The sequence below is a fragment of the Notothenia rossii genome, assembly GCF_949606895.1.
Source record: "Notothenia rossii genome assembly, chromosome: 4".
NCBI classification, from domain to species: Eukaryota; Metazoa; Chordata; class Actinopteri; order Perciformes; family Nototheniidae; genus Notothenia; species Notothenia rossii.
This window is the reverse complement of record NC_136902.1, coordinates 1,506,324-1,525,596: the sequence shown is the minus strand read 5'-3', so window position 1 is coordinate 1,525,596 and position 19,273 is coordinate 1,506,324. Positions and strand designations below refer to the sequence as shown.

Genomic DNA, 19,273 nt, shown 5'->3' with positions numbered 1-19,273 from the left:
GCAGACTACGCGGAAGTGTTTTCACTACACGCGTATAAAAGCCCCGCCCCCACCTTCACAGCTGGCCCCGCCCCCACCTTCACAGCTGGTCCATTTCAACAGAGGAAAACTGACAACTGGAAGATGAGTGGAAAAGCGTCACATAAATTTATAAGTGCTCACAGCTCCGTGGGAATTATTATGTGCAATTCATTTCTAAAAGGCTTTTACATTACTATAATTATATTTTTATTTAAATGTAGGCTACATTTCACACCAAAACGGAACACAAAAGCAGGACCAGCCATCATACATTGAATTCCTTGACTAACAAGAGAAAGATTCATTCATTTAAATAAATATTTAACCAGAAATGGGCCGGTTCTAAAGGGTTATTCAGTTAAGCCTGATGAGAGGGGATACAGCTGTGCACATGAGGTCATCATTAACAGACGTCGTTTAAGAGGGACGTTTGAGTGAACGAGGAAATCCCAATTAATACCTGAGGATTCCTCTGTCCTCGGAAGGGACGCGAGTGAAGGAAAGGAGGAGTCGAGGAGGGGTATTGGGATGAGGCTAGGGACGCGAATATTGGACAAATGACAAACGGCTCATTTCCGAGGCAGTGGCGGAGCCAGGACATGTTCAGTGGGGTGGCCAGGATGGAACCAGTGATAATTTTGGGGTGGCATTGAAATCACTATTATATGAACATAAAAATACATCTCACTAGAAAATAAGGGGTTATTTAAGGCACCAAAAACACACCTCTACATTATTTGGGATTAAGTGGTGGAATAGATCAAAGTAATATTCAGTATATCTAACTATTTTTTTCGTATTCCTGCAGGCAAAGTATCAACGAAGCTTACATACAAATGTAGTGCAATATACAGACTGTTTAGCTTATGGTGATCAGCAGCCAGAGGCGCCGTAAAGGGGTGAAAGGTTAGGACGATAAGGGCCGTGACTGACAGGGGCCCCAAACATTTTTAGAACATTAAGAAAAAATGTTTAAGTAACCTTTCATCGATCATCAATAATTAACATTAATATAACGTCATATTGATAATGTACTCACTAAACTTACGATTCATTTCACTTTTTTTCTTCCAAAAGTGAATTATCCAAAGCATCGAACACCCCCCTCTATTTACATTTAATGGTTTGGTCCTGCCTCCAAACGCTGTGCAGCACCGCTCTTTCTAGCAGCAACAGAGAGAGCATGTGAGGAGGGATGCTAGTACTTACGTGTGTACGAGGTCTCAACGACTAACAAAGTCAGGCTTTCAAAAAAGAAAAGAAAGGAGAGAAAGACAAGAGAGAGGGACCAAAGGACGACAGTATGTCACCCAGTGTTTCAAAGGAAAAGGTGGGTGTGGTCCATGAGTGGTGGAAATTAGTCTGTTAGCTAAGCGTAGTCCATTGTAAATAATAATTGTAATGTTTTGCTGACATTAAGTACTGTTGATATCTTCACAGAAAATTCAGAGGTTTTTCATTTCACTCCTCTTTTAGCTGACATGTAATAAATGCAGGTACATTTTTAGAAGCTATTCATATAAACCAGTTGTCCCTCCCCCTGGTGTCAGGACCAACAGGTCCATCTCTAGGCTCAGCAGCCCTGTCCCCCCATAAGGCTTTGCAGTCTTGCCATGCTGTCCATTGAAAGCCAGTTGGCTAGAAAGCTGGACTTCAAGGACTTGATCAGTGACTTTGCCTGTAAGAAGGCTAGGCGCTGGGCTCTTGGTGAGTAAGGCTGAGCCAGGGCTCGCAATAACTGTTAAAGGGCAAGGCTATGGTAACGATATTGGATCACTACACACAAGATGCATGATGAGAAAAAGACTGAGAACAGGTAATAGGCTCTGATTTAGCACCACCATCAGGCCTTTTCACTTCCATTTCCGTTTTGTTGTCCATTTACTTATTTAACACTTATTTTGTAGTTGGTATGTACATTTAATAAAACAAATTGCTGCTTATGTTATTTTTGTTGTTATAGCATTTTATAAATGATAATATTGGTGTTAATGTTCACTTTATTTAAATGTAAGAGGTCATGTATATTTAAGTTAAATTTATTTTGATTTATGAATGTTCCATTCAAAAATGTTATTAAAAAGGCATGTACAACATAAAAGATGACTATTGAGAGCTATTGTCAGGAATGTTAGTGTTATATGAAATAGTGAATTCTACTGCAGCAGAATGTTGCAGTAGAATTTGCCGTCTGCACAGTGTTATATGTTCACAGCTCAGTGTCAGTAAATATTGTGCAGTTAGTATTGGACTACAAGATAGATGCAAGCCTGTACAGGTGGAGTTATTTAAAGCATAAATGAGTCGGTTCGGTTCTGGAGGTGTGGTTACAGCATTGTGCTTGGTTGGCGTGGCCTTTGCCTGGTGGTGGGGCCCAATGTGATATATTTTCATGGGGCCCAAAATCCCAGAGTGGCCTTTTATTGTGGCCAGCCTAAGGCACACCTGTGCAATAATCATGCTGTCTAATCAGCATCTTGATATGCCACACTTGTGAGGTGGGATGGATTATCTCGGCAAAGGAGAAGTGCTCACTATCAAAGATTTTTTCAGATTTGTGAACGATATTTGAGAGAAATGGTTATTTTGTGTATGTAGAAAATGTTTTAGATCTTTGAGTTCATCTCATGAAAAATGGGAGCAAAAACAAAAGTGTTGCGTTTATATTTTTGTTCAGTGTAGAAAAGATCGGTGATCACCGATGCTAGCGTTAGCATTTCTCCCCCGGGCTTAAATGGTGTATTATAGAAGATCACACCGGTGACAGTACTCTTCAAAGGGTACATGCAATATGACTACTACTCTTACTGTTTAACATTTTGGGTTACTTAATGTTACTTCATGTTAAGGCTAATAAATAAATGACAAGGCTGTAATGCTAACTAACATGCTAGCTACTAGCTAGGTAGCTAACTTGATCCAGCCACTCCTGGTCCTTTCATCAGACGGGAAGCGAAAGAACGAGCAAGACCCATTGCTGGTATGATAACGACCTGGTACTAAGCACACGGGCAACTTGTTAAAGTTATCTGATCTTAGCCAGCGCCATATAGATAGATTCTATCTATATGGCGCTGATCTTAGCTATCTCTTAGTGGAGGAAAACAATTGTGACATCACTTACGCGACTCTGGGATTTGTAGTCTTTCTACTTGCGTATTTTTCATAGTCTTATATTTCAACAGTTTTACAACAAACTGTGACTTTTTTTACATGGAAATGATTTTTTAAGATTGACAAACATCATATGTGTAACTCATGGCACAATTCAAACGGGATCGAAAGATACGTTTTCTCTCTCCATTGACTTCAATACATTATTTTTCCGAAATAAGGTCCCATGGACCGGAAGTAGATGGGCGTGACTTCGCCACTCTATAGACGTTTATAACCAACCCTGACGTCTGTTATCTCCCTTAAGGAAGGGGCTGCTTCAGCCATATGTTGTTGTTACCAGTTTATAACCGGGCAACTCTCAGTCACAAGTGGTTTATTGTTGTGAGTATACTGGAACGCTTCCTTCTTGGGGTTTGTGGACTCTGAGGTGTGAAATCTTCGAGGCCATAAGCGTCAGACGCAAGTAATTCAGTGTCCCCAGCTGTTTAGTCTATCTGGCCAAAGAATGTTGATTACTCTCTCTGAACTAGTGAAAAGGTATATCAAGACAGAGGCTCTTCAGAATTGACGTGGCAACTCTACCGTGCAGTCAGACCCTCTGACTGTTTGACTTGTTTTGTGAATTCTCCGGCCGAAGCTCCTAAATAAACCATTAGTGTTTGACATCAAAGCTCCAGCTCTCCCCGTGTCTCCTTCCTGAGTCGGTGACTCCTCCTGCATTGCTACACAGAAGTTTCCCCCACACTCACCAAAACCAGAATAATTGAGCTCATCACCCCAGCTCTCAAAGCTCTGCACTGGCTTCCAATACCACAAAGAACGCACTTTAAAATCTTACTTTTAACTTACAAAGCACTCAATGGATTGGGACCATACTTGTCAACCCTCCCGATTTTCGCGGGAGACTCCCGATTTCATTGCCCTTTCCCGGTTTCCTCCCGGGGTCATATTTCTCCCGCATTTCTCCCGATTTCTGACAAAATCAGATTGACACACGACTGTTTCCACTCGGACTGTAATACAGCTACACCATTGTTTCGTTTCCATGGTAACACGTCTCTTTAGTAGCACGCGCAACTCAAAGTCTGAGAGGGGGAGGCAGATATTCACCGAAAACAGAACAAGAATCGACAACTACTCTCTGCTCACTCCTTTCCTGTAAAATACAGGTCCTGCCCACACATATGCTCCATCAAGGACGGTGCTACAGGCCGCAAGGCAGTGCACTTACAACTACAATAAGCATGTTAATGTTAATCTAACAGCTCCGGCGATCCACGAGCACCCCCCCCCCCCCCATTTTGAAATGCTCCCAATTTCTGAGGTCTAAAGGTTGGCAAGTATGATTGGGACCAGAGTACATGTCTGATATGCTGCTCTGTAACGAGCCACCCAGAGCTCTCAGATCATCGGGGAAGGTTCACTCATCGTCCACAGGGTCAGAACCAAAATCACTGAGGCAGCTTTTAGCTTCTATGCTCTGCAGATCTGGAACAACCTTCCTGAGATCTGAGGTCCGCCCCCACCCAGAGTTCTTTAAATCGAGTCTGAAACCTTTCTCTTTAGTGCTTCCTATCCAGAGATCATCTCACTCTGTTGTATCATTGCACTTCAACACTTTTAGCTGCATGATGTGTATTTAGGCCACATCAGTATCCTCATCCTCCTAGACACGTCTACAGCCTTTGATACCATCTCCAATACCATCCTGTTCAACCGCCTATCCTACTACCTTGGCCTTACTAGTACAGCTCTATCCTGGTTCCACTCATACCTCTCCAACAGGTAACAGTTTGTCCCCATCAGAAACTCCAGCTCCCCTCCAGCCCCAGTCAACCAAGGTGTGCCGCAAGGCTCAGTGCTTGGCCCTCTTCTCTTCACCATCTACATGCTTAAATCATGTCTAATGTATGAGTAAAGATACACAACTGTCCACCAACCATTTTTAATCCTGTTGCAGATTTAACTTTGTTATCCTCTTTTGGTTTTCTCTTCTCTTCTCTTACTACATATTCTAACATCACTACAGACCATGAGTTTACTATGCCTTGCAACTAGTAGCAGGGTCTTAGTTGATCAAATGTAAACATATCACACATACATATGCATCTGTTTCTGTTTCAGGGTCCAGCAGCAGAGACCAGACTCTCCCAGCTGTCTGTCCTTCAAGAGCAACCGGTCGAAGGAATTTTACATAAACTTTAAAGGACGACCTCCATCTGCTGATCAGAAGTAAGCTGTAACTCACAGTAAGATAGAAACAGACTTGATTACTGCAACAGTGTTTTACTACAACTCATCCAGATCGCTGCCACTAGAGTCCTCATCAAAGCCAGTAGTAGTAGTAGTAGTATAACCTTTATTTATCCAGGAAAATCAATTAAGAACAAATTCTTATTTGCAATGATGACCTGACAGGAGGCAAAGGTTTCCTGAGGGGATGGGGTTTGGGAGGAAAAAAAATAAAAAGACAGACTCCGGGCACTACAGAACCCAGGAGACAACACAAACACATAGAGCAACGATGACAGGCATAGCAGTTAAACATATAAAAACTCTAAAACAATATTGCTGTGGTTCAACCAGTCATTAAAATCAGCATCAGGCAAAGCAGCTACATGTGTGTACCAGAGTGTCTATAATAGTGATATTGAAGCAGCTTGTAAAAACACTTACAGACCTGGGCCTCAGCCCCTCTCTCTGTAACTGGTTGCTGGACTTCCTAACAGAGAGACCACAAGCTGTACGGGTCAACAATAACACCTCAAACACCCTCATACTGAGTACGGGGGCCCCCCAAGGATGTGTGCTCAGCCCCCTTCTCTTCACTCTGCTGACCCACGACTGCAAACCCATCTTCAGCACCAACCACATCGTGAAGTTTGCAGACGACACTACTGTGGTGGGTCTCATCAGCAACAACGATGGGACTAACTACAGGAAGGAAGTGAACCAGCTGGCCCTGTGGTGCCAAAATAACAACCTCTTCCTCAACCTGGAGAAAACAAAGGAGATCGTTGTTGACTTCAGGAGAACCCACCGTCGACCCCCTCTCCCCCTGACCATCAACGGCGCTGCTGTGACGCAGGTAACCAGCACTAAATTCCTTGGGGTGACCATCACTGATGACCTCACCTGGATAATCAACACCACCGCACTAGCGAGGAAAGCCCAGCAGCGCCTGTACTTCATCCGGAAGCTCAAGCGAGCCGGAGCACCACCCCCCATCGTGCTCTCCTTTTATCGAGGCGCCACCGAGAGCATCCTCAGCAGCTGTATCACGCTGTGGTTTGGAAGCTGCACCGCCGCCGACCGCAAGAGCTTGCAGCGCATAGTGAACTCTGCCCAGAGGATCATTGGTGCCTCGCTCCCCTCACTACAGGACATCTACAACACCTGCCTCACCCGCAAAGCACTCAGCATTGTGGGTGACTCCACCCACCCCTCCGACAGCCTCTTCAGCTGCCTGTCTTCAGGAAGAAGGTTCCTCAGCCTCAGCTCGGGCACCGTCAGGCTGGGGAACACCTTCCTCCACCAGGCGGTCAGGCTGCTGAACTCTCTCCCCCCCTACCTCCCGTCACTTTTCTGCCATCTCCGCTGAACACTTTAACATATTATTAACATTTTAAACTGTATACCCCGATTATCTAGGCCCTTTTTGTTTTTGTTGTTGTTTGATGTATATATGTCACACTGTAGGACCTCGAGAAACGATATTTTGAGATTTATGGATGTACAACATGTAGAATTGTTGACAATAAAGCTGACTTTGACTTTGAAGGCGCGGGGGGAGACAAAGGTTTTCATTTTCAACGTTTTTTGACTGACATTCCAGCTATCTGCTGCTGCAAATTGAAAGGCGGAGCGGCCAAAGGATGTATGGGCTTTGGGGATCTTTAGCAGGATGCATGTAGCTGATCGGGTGTTGTGCGTCGGGGGTGGGCGGAGTTGCAGTAATTGTATGAGGTAGAAGGGGGTGAGGCCTAGAAGTGTTTTGTAGACAAACATCAGCCAGTGGATGTTGCACCTGGTCTCAAGAGAGGGCCAGTTAGCCAGAGAGTACAGGTCACAGTGGTGTGTACTGTAGGGCAGTGGTTCTCAAAGTGGGGTCCGCGACCCCCCGGGGGTCCGTGGCACTCTGCCAGGGGGTCCGTTAAAAGTTTTCAGATTCATTAATTTAAATTATCATATCATTTTTTTTCATTTTTTTTTTTTACAAAAGGCTTCATAGTTCAAAAATAATAAATATATTTTTTTATCTAAAATAGTTCGTAGATTACGTCAATACATTTAAAAATCAAGCGCGTCACCCGTTACCGTGGAAACAACAATAACTGGTATGTCTGTCAGAGAGTGCCGCTGCTAGCATCATAGAGATATAACACTGCTAGCATCATAGAGATATAACACGGCTAGCATACTACGAAGATGGACAGATTTTTAAAACGACCGGTTACGGCTACAAATGAAGTAAATGAAAAACAAAAAACAAAAGTAAGGAAATACGATGAGGAGTATCTCCAATATGGATTTATTGAAGTGGAAGGGAAACCGAAATGTCTGATATGCCTGCGGTGTCTTGCCAATGAGGCGATGAAGCCTGCCAAATTGAAGAGGCACCTCGAGACCAAGCATCAAGATTATGTAAAAAAAGACCGGGCTTTTTTTTAGAGGAAGGGCGAGGACTACCGCCAGCAACAACAACGGATGGTTAATGTTACGTCTGTTTCTGCTAAAGCGCAGCGGGCCTCCTACCTGGTAGCGCAGAGGATTGCTAAGGCGCGAAATCCCCACACAATAGCAGAGGAACTGCTGCTCCCTGCAGCGGTGGATCTGTGTGAGGTGATGGTGGGGAAAGATGCGGCTGCCAAATTGAGAAGTGTACCTCTGTCAAATGACACCATCAGACGACGAATTGAGGACATGTCTGCTGATATCAAATCACAACTGCTGGAAAGACTGAGAGGGTCTAAATTCGCGGTTCAATTGGATGAGTCCAATGATGTGTCCGGCTCTGCGCAGCTCATCACGCTGGTTCGCTACCCGTGGGAAGGAAGGATTCAAAAAGATTTTTTATTTTGTCAAGAGTTGAAGGGGTGAGCAACAGGTGAGGAGATTTTCAATGTTATAGATATATTCATGGAGACTGGCAATGTGAGTTGGGAGAATTGCATTGCGATTTGCACGGATGGGGCAGCTGCCATGACCGGACGCAAGAGTGGGGTGGTTGCTCGTGCCAAGGAGCGCAATCCAATGATGATAGCTACCCACTGCATGCTGCACAGGCAGGCTCTGGCGTCAAAATCATTGAGTCCTGAGCTACACTCCGTTCTCAGCACGGTGGTATCTGTGGTCAACCACATCAAGTGTAAGCCACTGCAGTCCCGTTTATTCGGCCAGCTCTGCAGGGAGATGGGCGTAGGACAGGACACCCTGCTGTTCCATTCAGAGGTGCGTTGGCTCTCCCGTGGAAAAGTGCTACAGCGGGTGTACGAACTGCGCTCAAAGCTGTGAGTTCATCCAGAATGACAAGCCAACCACTGCAGCACTCTTCTCGGACCCCGAATGGATCGCACAGCTTGCCTACCTCGCCGATGTGTTCAACTTATTGAACGATCTCAGTTTGTTTGTTCAAGGCAGATATGCCTCTATCCTGGAGGTAAGCGACAAAATGAAGTCATTCCGTGCCAAAACAGCGATCTGGAGAAGGCGGGTGCAAAATGGCATTACAGACATGTTCCCCCAACTCACAGAGTTTTTGGACACAAACCAAATACCAGCTGAGATTGTGAAAAATACAATCGGTTCGCATCTTGCCTCCCTTGGTGACTATTTCAATGACTATTTCACTGACGTTGACACCGATGCCTGGGACTGGGTGCGCGACCCCTTCGTTGCCCATACATCAGCGCGGGGTCTCAGTGGAAAAGCAGAGGAGGAGCTGCTGGACCTGGCATGCGACGGGACGCTGAGAATCCGGTTCTGCCAAGGGGGGCATGTGGACTTTTGGCCTTCGGTTGAACAGGAGTATCCGGAAATCGCCGAACGGTAAGCTCCAGACTCTCCCAGCTGTCTGTCCCTAAAGAGCGACTCCTCGAAGGACGACTTCATAGACTTTAAAGGACGACCTCCATCTGCTGATAAGAAGTAAGCTGTAACTCATAGTAAGAGTCCGGTTATGATAGAATAAAACCAGTTGGTATAAAGTCTCGTCCGACCCCTCATCCTGTTCAAAGTGTTTAGTTGTGAACGTCCACACTGAGAGGGGCAGTGAAACTCCATCTGAAAACTCAGGCTGTTCAGAAGCTGTTCCACCATCTCTCAAACACTTCTGATGGAGGAGACTGAGCCTTCATCAAAGTCACAACCAGCTCTACTGCCAGGTGAACCCTGACCCCTGCTGTGGGGCTGGAGGTGGAGCTGGGGGGGTAACGGGGGCTGGTGTAAGAACTGTCCCTAGGTCTGTCCTCTTCCTGATGAACAGCTGTTAGCCAGCTGCAGAGTCCAGTCTCTATCCACACAGCCACGTTCCAGGAAGACCAGAATGAAGGATGGACAGAATCCTCTTCAACAGTAGCTGGAAATAAATATTCCTGTAGTGCAAAGTTCCCGCTAACGCACAGGACCACCAGCCTGTTTCCCTGTCCTCCTTTACCCTGAGTGTGTCTCTGTGTGGACAGACATCATGTGAGCTAATGCTTCATGGTTCCTCCACAGAGGGGACCAGGAGAGCTCGGAGGTTCCCGGTGGTCAGTCTGCCCAGCAGCATCAGACACAGCTGGACTCCATATTTACGGTGAGTACATGTACTACAGATACTTGACCTCTCTTCTGTTCACAGTCATCTCCATGCTGCACTTTCAGAGAGTCAGTCTGTCCGGATCTGATGTTTGGATCCATGGTTTATAGTTTGTGTCCTTCATGTGATGTTCCAGCTGCTGGAGGACCACATCGTCACCTTTGTGAAGAGCGAGCTGAAGAAGATCCAGAAGGCTCTGAGTTCAGATTACCCAGAATACTTAGAGAGTCAGAGTGAGGATGAGGAGGTGCTGGATGCTGAGGATGAAGAGCAGAGGAGGAGCAGAGAGGCATTCCTGAACATCACACTGCACTTCCTGAGGAGCATGAAGCAGGAGGAGCTGGCTGACCGTCTGCAGAGCAGTAAGAGGGTTTCTATAGAGAGTTAACACTCTGGATAAATGTCTCCTCTGCTGATGTCTCAAGAGACCAACATATATCCATACTTCATTCAGAGAACCAGAGTTACAGTGTGACCTCATGATCTTTTGTTGTGTGTTCTTTCAGGAACTCCTGCTGGAGTTTGTCAGCGTAAACTTAAGTCCACCCTGAAGGAGAGGTTCCAGTGTGTGTTTGAGGGCATTGCTAAAGCAGGAAACCCAACCCTTCTGAACCAGATCTACACAGAGCTCTACATCACAGAGGGGGGGTCTGCAGAGGTCAATGATGAACATGAGGTCAGACAGATTGAAACAGCATCCAGGAAACCAGACAGACCAGAAACAACCATCAGACAAGAAGACCTCTTTAAAGCCTCACCTGGAAGAGATGCACCAATCAGAGCAGTGCTGACAAAGGGCGTGGCTGGCATTGGGAAAACAGTCTTAACACAGAAGTTCACTCTGGACTGGGCTGAAGGCAAAGCCAACCAGGACATCCTGTTCATATTTCCATTCACCTTCAGAGAGCTGAATGTGGTGAGAGAGAACAAGTACAGCTTGGTTGAACTTGTTCATCACTTCTTCTCTGAAACCAGAGACGCAGGAATCTGCAGGTTTGATCAGTTCCCGGTTGTGTTCATCTTTGACGGTCTGGATGAGAGTCGACTTCCTCTGGACTTCCTCAACACTGAGATCCTGACTGATGTCACAGAGTCCACCTCAGTGGATGTGCTGCTGACAAACCTCATCAGGGGGAAGCTGCTTCCCTCTGCTCGCCTCTGGATAACCACACGACCTGCAGCAGCCAATCAGATCCCTCCTCAGTGTGTGGACATGGTGACAGAGGTCCGAGGGTTCACTGACCCACAGAAGGAGGAGTACTTCAGGAAGAGATTCAGAGATCAGGAGCCGGCCGACACCATCATCTCCCACATCAAGACCTCACGAAGCCTCCACATCATGTGCCACATCCCAGTCTTCTGCTGGATCTCTGCTTCAGTTCTGGAGGAGGTGTTGAAAACCAGAGAGGGGGGAGAGCTGCCCAAGACCCTGACTGAGATGTACATCCACTTCCTGGTGCTTCAGTCCAAAGTGAAGAACATCAAGTATGATGGAGGAGCTGAGACAGATCCACACTGGAGTCCAGAGAGCAGGAAGATGATGAAGGCTCTGGGGAAACTGGCTTTTGAGCAGCTGCAGAAAGGCAACCTGATCTTCTATGAGTCCGACCTGACAGAGTGTGGCATCGATATCAGAGCAGCCTCAGTGTACTCAGGAGTGTTCACACAGGTCTTTAGAGAAGAGAGAGGACTGTACCAGAGGGACAAGGTGTTCTGCTTCGTCCATCTGAGCGTTCAGGAGTTTCTGGCTGCTCTTCATGTCCATCTGACCTTCATCACCTCTGGAGTCAACCTGCTGGCAGAAGAACCAACAACCTCCAGGCTGCTTAAAGTATTCAAACCTAAACTAACAGATCTCTACAGGAGTGCTGTGGACCAGGCCTTACAGAGTCCAAACGGACACCTGGACTTGTTCCTGCGCTTCCTCCTGGGTCTTTCACTGCAGACCAATCAGAAACTCCTACGAGGCCTGCTGACACAAACAGGAAGTGGCTCAGAGACCAATCAGGAAACAGTCCAGTACATCAAGAAGAAGATAGAAGAGGATCTGTCTGCAGAGAGAAGCATCAACCTGTTCCACTGTCTGAATGAACTGAATGATCGTTCTCTAGAGAAGCAGATCCAACAGTACCTGAGTTCAGGAAGTCTCTCCACAGATAATCTGTCTCCTGCTCAGTGGTCAGCTCTGGTCTTCATCTTACTGTCATCAGGAGAAGATCTGGACGTGTTTGACCTGAAGAGATACTCTGCTTCAGAGGAGGCTCTTCTGAGGCTGCTGCCAGTGGTCAAAGCCTCCAACAAAGCTCTGTGAGTACAGAGATCATTTGATTTAGTGAATCAGTTATTAATACACTGCTGTCTTCTGAATAACTGTTGTCCTCATCGTCTCTTCAGGCTGAGTTTCTGTAACCTGTCAGAGAGAAGCTGTGCAGCTCTGTCCTCAGTCCTCAGCTCCCAGTCCTCTAGTCTGAGAGATCTGGACCTGAGTAACAACGACCTGCAGGATTCAGGAGTGAAGCTGCTGTCTGCTGGACTGGAGAGTCCACACTGTGAACTGAAGACTCTCAGGTCAGAGACCAACACACTCTCACTCCATAATCGTCCAGGAGCGACGTTTGGTCAGGGTCCCGTGGCGTGCAGTTGTGACGCTCCTCGGCTCCTTCAGCTTCATAAAGGGACGCAAATAGCTTTCAACTGATTGCAATGTATTCCCATTTGCGGCGGGATTTGACGCTCATGGAAGCACGGCATTCGTTTGTGTCGGCTGCCCTTAAAGGCAATGTGAGCGTCCATTCCCATTGGATAACGGAGAATTGTACACCCGGAAGTAAGTATTCCCCTTACTGTGGATTGATTTCACAGTGATATCTGCCCTACTATCGACTAAAAAACACCAGATTATCCTTGTTAATTACACAACATTGATTGGTTTAAATTGTGTGCAATGCTTTTGCATTTTTCCCCTTCGATTTGGAGAAACAAATATTTTTTCGGAGTAAAGGATGGCAGAAGACACTACACTACCCAGAATCCCCAGCTATCGTTTAGGACTACACCATGTGCTCTGTTTGACAAACTCGTTTTTTTTCACCATTCATTCCAATGGCTGGCGTCTATGTCACGTGATCTTCAGTGTGCATCCAGACCCGGTGAGGACACTATCTATACTGACTCAGCAATCACTGTAAGTTATATTCTTGTTTAAATAGACTTCTCTGTTTCATTTATTCTACTCTGTATAATTGTTCTGTAGTTATTGTAGCTAAAACGGCGATTTCTGAGAGATTTTAAATCTCAGATCTGCTCAACTCAACCTGTAAGACAGGTTGAGTTGAGCAGTAATTAGAGGGGCGTGCCCCCACAGCTGTGAGAACGCATCAATCAGGTGTCAATCTTAGGTAGCTCTTTCCTGGAGAGTCAGCTTTAGCTTCAGCCAGACGAAGACTGACAAAGACATTGGAGTCCTGTGGGAGCAAGACTGACAAAGACATTGGAGTCCTGTGGGAGCAAGACTGACAAAGACATTGGAGTCCTGTGGGAGCAAGACTGACAAAGACATTGGAGTCCTGTGGGAGCAAGACTGACAAAGACATTGGAGTCCTGTGGGAGCAAGACTGACAAAGACATTGGAGTCACGAGGGAGGCAAAGAGGAGGCAAATCCTACTTTGATTGAGCTAAGTATCGCTGGTGTTTTCTTTTGTTTTATTCAATTCTCTTTGGTTCTCTAGCCCCTCATGCTATACTCATGTGTATTTTCTCCATTCCTGTTCATGTGTCCTCTCGCAATTATCACTGTCCCCGTGTATCTCCTAATCGATTTAACCGGCCTGCTCTCGTCTATCCCACATGCTCCACTGAGATCCAACATCTCGTTTCAGGGGGCCTGTGGAACTGCCAGTCAGCTGTTCCTAAGGCTGACTTCATCTCTGGCTTCCCTGCAGTCTCTGGATTTCCTTGCTCTCACGGAGACCTGGATCACTCCATCCAACACATCCACCCCAGCAGCTCTCTCCACAGCATATTCCTTCTCCCACACACCCAGACCCTCTGGCAGAGGAGGGGGCACTGGTCTCCTGCTCTCTCCCAACTGGAGCTTTTCCCTCTTCAAGCTACCTTCACTCCTTCCACCTTTGAGTTCCATGCTGTCACAGTAACCCATCCTATACAATGAACCATTGTTGTTCTCTACCGTCCACCAGGCGCCTTGGGGGACTTCTTGGAGGAGTTAGATCATCTCCTCTCACACATCCCTGAAACTGGCCCTCCCGCTGTACTTCTCGGAGATTTCAACCTCCAGACAGGGAAGATATCTGAACTAACATCTCTGTTAACCACCTTTGCTTTCTCACTGTCTCCATCCCCACCAACTCATAAAGCTGGCAATGTCCTTGATCTCATATTCTCAAGGAACTGCTCTACTTCTAACCTCTCTCTAAACCCGCTCCACACATCCGATCACTTCTTCATTTCATTCTCTCTAGCCCTTTCCAAACATAACAACCTAATCTCTTCTAATTCGCCACCTGTCCGCCGTAACCTCCGTTCCCTCTCCCCCTCTACCTTTGCCTCATCGGTGCTCTCAGCCCTCCCTTCGTCTGACTCCTTCCAACTCCTGCCTCCAAACTCTGCTGCAGAAACTCTCCTCTCTCCTCTCTCATCCTCTCTGGACTCTCTTTCTCCTCTCTCCTCTCTCATCCTCTCTGGACTCTCTCTCTCCTCTCTACTCTCTCATCCTCTCTGGACTCTCTCTCTCCTCCCTCCTCTCTCATCTTCTCTGGACTCTCTCTGTCCTCTCTACTCTCTCATACTCTCTGGACTCTCTCTGTCCTCTCACATCGCGGCCGGCTCGTCAGTCCCCTCCTGCTCCCTGGCTGAATGACGCACTGCGTGCTAATAGAACCATCCTTCGGGCAGCAGAGCGGAAATGGTGGAAATCCAAACACCATGACGACCTCCTAACCTATCAGGCTCTCCTCTCCTCTTTCTCTGCTTCCATCTCTCAGGCAAAAATAACTTTCTTTCAAGATAAGATCCAATCTTCCTGTCCCAACCCCAAAAAACTACTTTCTATCTTCTCCACCCTCTTGGACCCCCCCAGAGCCCCTTCCCCCTCCTCCCTCTTGGACCCCCCCAAAGCCCCTCCCCCCTCCTACCTTCTGTCAAACGACTTTGTTAACCATTTTGAAAAAAAGGTTGATGATATTCGCTCTTCTTTTTCTGACTCACCTTTACTCACCGCTGGGTCACCAGACCCTCCCTTCACCCACACACTGACCTCCTTCTCCCCTCTCTCTCTCCAAGTGAGGGTCTTACCCTCATTACCTCTGCCCGTCCTACCACCTGTCCTCTGGACCCTATCCCCTCAAACCTCCTTCAGACTATCGCTCCTGATATTCTACCGTTTCTCATTTCATCAACACTTCTCTAACTTCTGGTCCCTTTCCAAACAGTCTCCAGGAGGCAAGAGTAAACCCTCTCCTAAAGAAACCCACTCTCAACTCGTCTGATGTTAGAAACTACAGGCCTGTCTCTCTCCTCCCGTTCCTGTCTAGAACACTTGAACTGTCTTTAAACAACTCTCCTGTTACCTCCATCAGAACAACCTTCTGGATCCGCACCAGTCTGGTTTCAAGGCAGGTCACTCAACAGAAACTGCTCTCCTTGCTGTCTCTGAGGAACTGCACACGGCGAAAGCAGCCTCCCTCTCCTCTGTCATCATCCTTCTGGACCTGTCTGCTGCATTCGACACGGTGAACCATCAGATCCTCCTTCGCACTCTCCAAGATCTTGGAGTTTCAGGCACTGCACTTTCCCTCCTCACCTCATACCTCAAAGACCGCACCTACAGGGTAACTTGGAGAGGGTCCGAGTCCGACCCTTATCAATGAACTACAGGGGTCCCTCAGGGCTCTGTTCTTGGTCCCCTCCTCTTCTCCTTGTACACAAACTCGCTCGGGTCTGTCATTAGCCCGCATGGTTTTTCATACCACTGCTACGCTGACGACACCAAACTAATTCTGTCCTCTCCCCGCTCAGAGACCCAGGTCGTCGCACGCATCTCTGCTTGCCTAGCAGACATCTCTCAGTGGATGTCTGCTCATCACCTCAAGCTCAACCTTGAGCAGACTGAACTGCTTTTCCTTCCGGGAAAAGATTGTCCCACTCTTGACCTAACAATCAACATCGGCCCCTCTGTTGTTTCCCCGACTCAGACTGCAAGGAATCTTGGTGTGACCCTAGATAACAAACTGTCCTCACTGCAAACATCTCTGCTACAACCCGCTGCTGCAGATACACTCTTTACAACATCAGGAGGACACGTCCCCAGCTGACCCAGAAAGAGACGCAGGTTCTGGTCCAGGCTCTCGTCATCTCACGCCTAGACTACTGCAACTCCCTCCTGGCTGGTCTACCTGCATGTGCCATCCGACCTCTGCAGCTCATCCAGAATGCAGCGGCTCGTCTGGTCTTCAACCTTCCTAAATGTTCCCACACCACGCCGCTCCTCCGCTCCCTTCACTGGCTTCCGGTAACTGCTAGAATCCACTTCAAGACACTGGTACTTGCGTACCATGCTGTGAATGGATCTGGCCCTTCCTACATCCAGGACATGGTTAAACCGTACACACCAGCACGTGCACTCCGCTCTGCATCAGCCAAACAGCTCGCTACACCCGCACTGCGAGGGGGACCCAAGTTCCCATCAGCAGAAACACGTGGGTTTGCTATCCTGGCTCCAAAATGGTGGAATGAGCTCCCCATTGAAATCAGGACAGCAGAAAGCTTACACATCTTCTTCAGACTGAAAACTCATCTCTTTGGACTCCACTTCGAGCGATAGAATTACTAACAAAGCACTTATATACTAATAAAGGACTGGCTTATCTAAAGCCAGTTGAGTAGCACTTGAAATGTTTGGCTCTATGAAACCTGATGTACTTATATGATTCTGTTTTCTTCAAGGTTGTATCTTCCTGGTCGAATGCACTTATTGTAAGTCTCTTTGGATAAAAGCCTCAGCTAAATGCAATGTAACGTGATCTTCAAATTTCTCCATGCAGAAAAAAAAAACATGGCCGAACTTCGTTTTATTCTCGGTGGAAAATGCCTATTTTAAAGTCAGTTTGGCCATTAAAATGCGTTTTGATGTCATTTGATGCGAGAAATATGAGTTGTTATTTCAGATTATGTGTGCAGTGGATGCACATGATCTTTAGTTTGCTAGTTATTACGAAAATTACTTCAGGAAATTGCGTCCATAGAACGTTTTCATTGTTACCAAGGTGGTTGCTAGGGACGCTGCTATCGATATTATTTCTGTTATGTTGTGTAACTGTTTAATGGTGTTATCGTTATTGCTACCCCCTTCCCCTTCAATGTATAGTGTTGGTCCACAGCGCAAACGTATTAGTTTAACAAAATCCGCATCTAAAGATACGTTATTTTCCCCTGTGCAATTCCAGTCTCACATCTCACATCACATTGTCATTAACAAATAGACCGAAAACATTTAAAAAAATAAAATAATACTTTCCGAGTGTTCTTTCTTTTCTCTTTGAAAGTCATCACATAACGGCATTGTAATACACGGTTCGGCTGTATTAAATATTACATATCTGCCATAGTTCTCTATTTATAGAGCCCTGATGAGAAGACTTCTAGACAAACATGAGGAACTGCCGCCAAAACTGAAAACGTGTCGTGGATCATAAATATATCAGCAATTAAACAACATCTTACATTTCTTTTCACACAATACGTCTCCTCGCAGTATCAACACTAATTCAGCTGACTTTTATATTTGATCCAATTGATAGATAGCCTCAGTGGCGGCCGGCCCATAGGGGCGCAAGGGGCGCCGCCCCACCTCTTCCCACATACAAAACAAATTATAAAAAAATATATATATTTAAAAAAATATATATTTCAAAAATATATATTTTATATTTTATATTTTTAATGAACAAGGTAAATATCATACAATTGGTATCAGTAAAATGTATAATCTACAATAAAATCTTGTTTAAAATTGTGTTACGATGTCTAAAGTTACTGATAAGTCACATGTTTCCTGCCTGGCCTTGCCCTTGGCATTAGTTTATCATTACGGGGCGCTGCCCCCGAGCCAAACAACAGCAACCAGCACGTTGCAAAAGTCTCAATAGTAAACTGTGCCGCCGAAACATAATTTCAGCCAATCAGCGCCGTCAAATATGTTGGTCACGAGAGCACTCACGTTGGCGCCCACGTTGCTTACGTGCGTTGTTTTTTTTAGACTCGTGAGGAACTGGGGTAGTATCTATAGTAACGCAGTGTAGGCGGAGCCGTGACGTCATCTTCAATGAGCTCTCCAGAAAAACAACACAGCTGTTAGCTCTTAGCACTCAGAGCTCACAGCTCTTCATATCTGTTCAGAAACTAGACAAAAGTTAAACAAGTACAAACCACATACTGTCTGTGTCATGGCGAATACAGTCGCTGGTTTATTTATGTCTGTAGGCCGTTGTTGTGAGTGTGGACGGTCGGAGCATTTACAACGTTAGCTTAGCCAAATCTCCATTAGAAAACACGCATTTTAAAAGGTTTTTCGCCTGCCGTCTGTCTGCAGATTTGTCAAAGCCTTAATTCATGGTTTTTACTATCCGGTATCAGTATGTTGTTACTTCGGCATCATTTTGAAACGTGTATTACAATTAAATCACGGTCAAATATGTTCATCTTGTTGTAGTTGTAGCCCCCTTGACAGCGATTCTCTCTCTAGTTTAGACTGCGGTCAAGCCAGCCTCCACTCGGAAAAACCTACTCAAGCCAGCCCTCACGTGATATTGTGGTGCGCGAATATCCTATGCATTACGGTAGAGTCAAAAAATCCTCCCTCTGTGTTTAGATGAGCATAAAACAAAAGCTGTCCAGTATCAAAGACTCATTTCACTTCAGGGTGATAGCAGGACACCCCATCTAGTCACTCAGAAAAAGTCAGAACATTCTGATGTACAGTTTCAAAATAAAAAGACCTTTGGGGACAGGGATGATAGCTCTTATATGAGACTTCAAAGGTCTTTTATTTTGAAACTGTACATTAGAATGTCCTGATTTTTTCTGAGTGACTAGATGGGATGTCCTGCTATCACCCTGAAGTGAAATGAGTCTTTGATACTGGACAGCTTTTGTTTTATTCTCATCTAAACACAGAGGGATGATCTTTTTTGACTCTACCGTAATGCATAGGATATTCGCGCACCGCAATATCACGTGAGGGCTGGCTTGACTAGGTTTTCCCGAGTGGAGGCTGGATTGACCGCAGTTAGTTTAGCATACTCAGCCCGACTCAGCCT

The 19,273-nt window shown here is 46.1% G+C and overlaps 1 protein-coding gene across 1 annotated transcript in view; it reads left to right on the top strand.

Moving 5' to 3' along the window:
- LOC307035610 (NLR family CARD domain-containing protein 3-like) overlaps positions 1-19,273 on the top strand; it is a 97,748-nt gene that overhangs the window by 12,122 nt on the left and 66,353 nt on the right. The window contains exon 5 of the mRNA XM_079675172.1: positions 5,263-5,370. Coding sequence (XP_079531298.1) covers positions 5,263-5,370 — 108 coding nt within the window. The remainder of the gene's footprint in view (positions 1-5,262; positions 5,371-19,273) is intronic.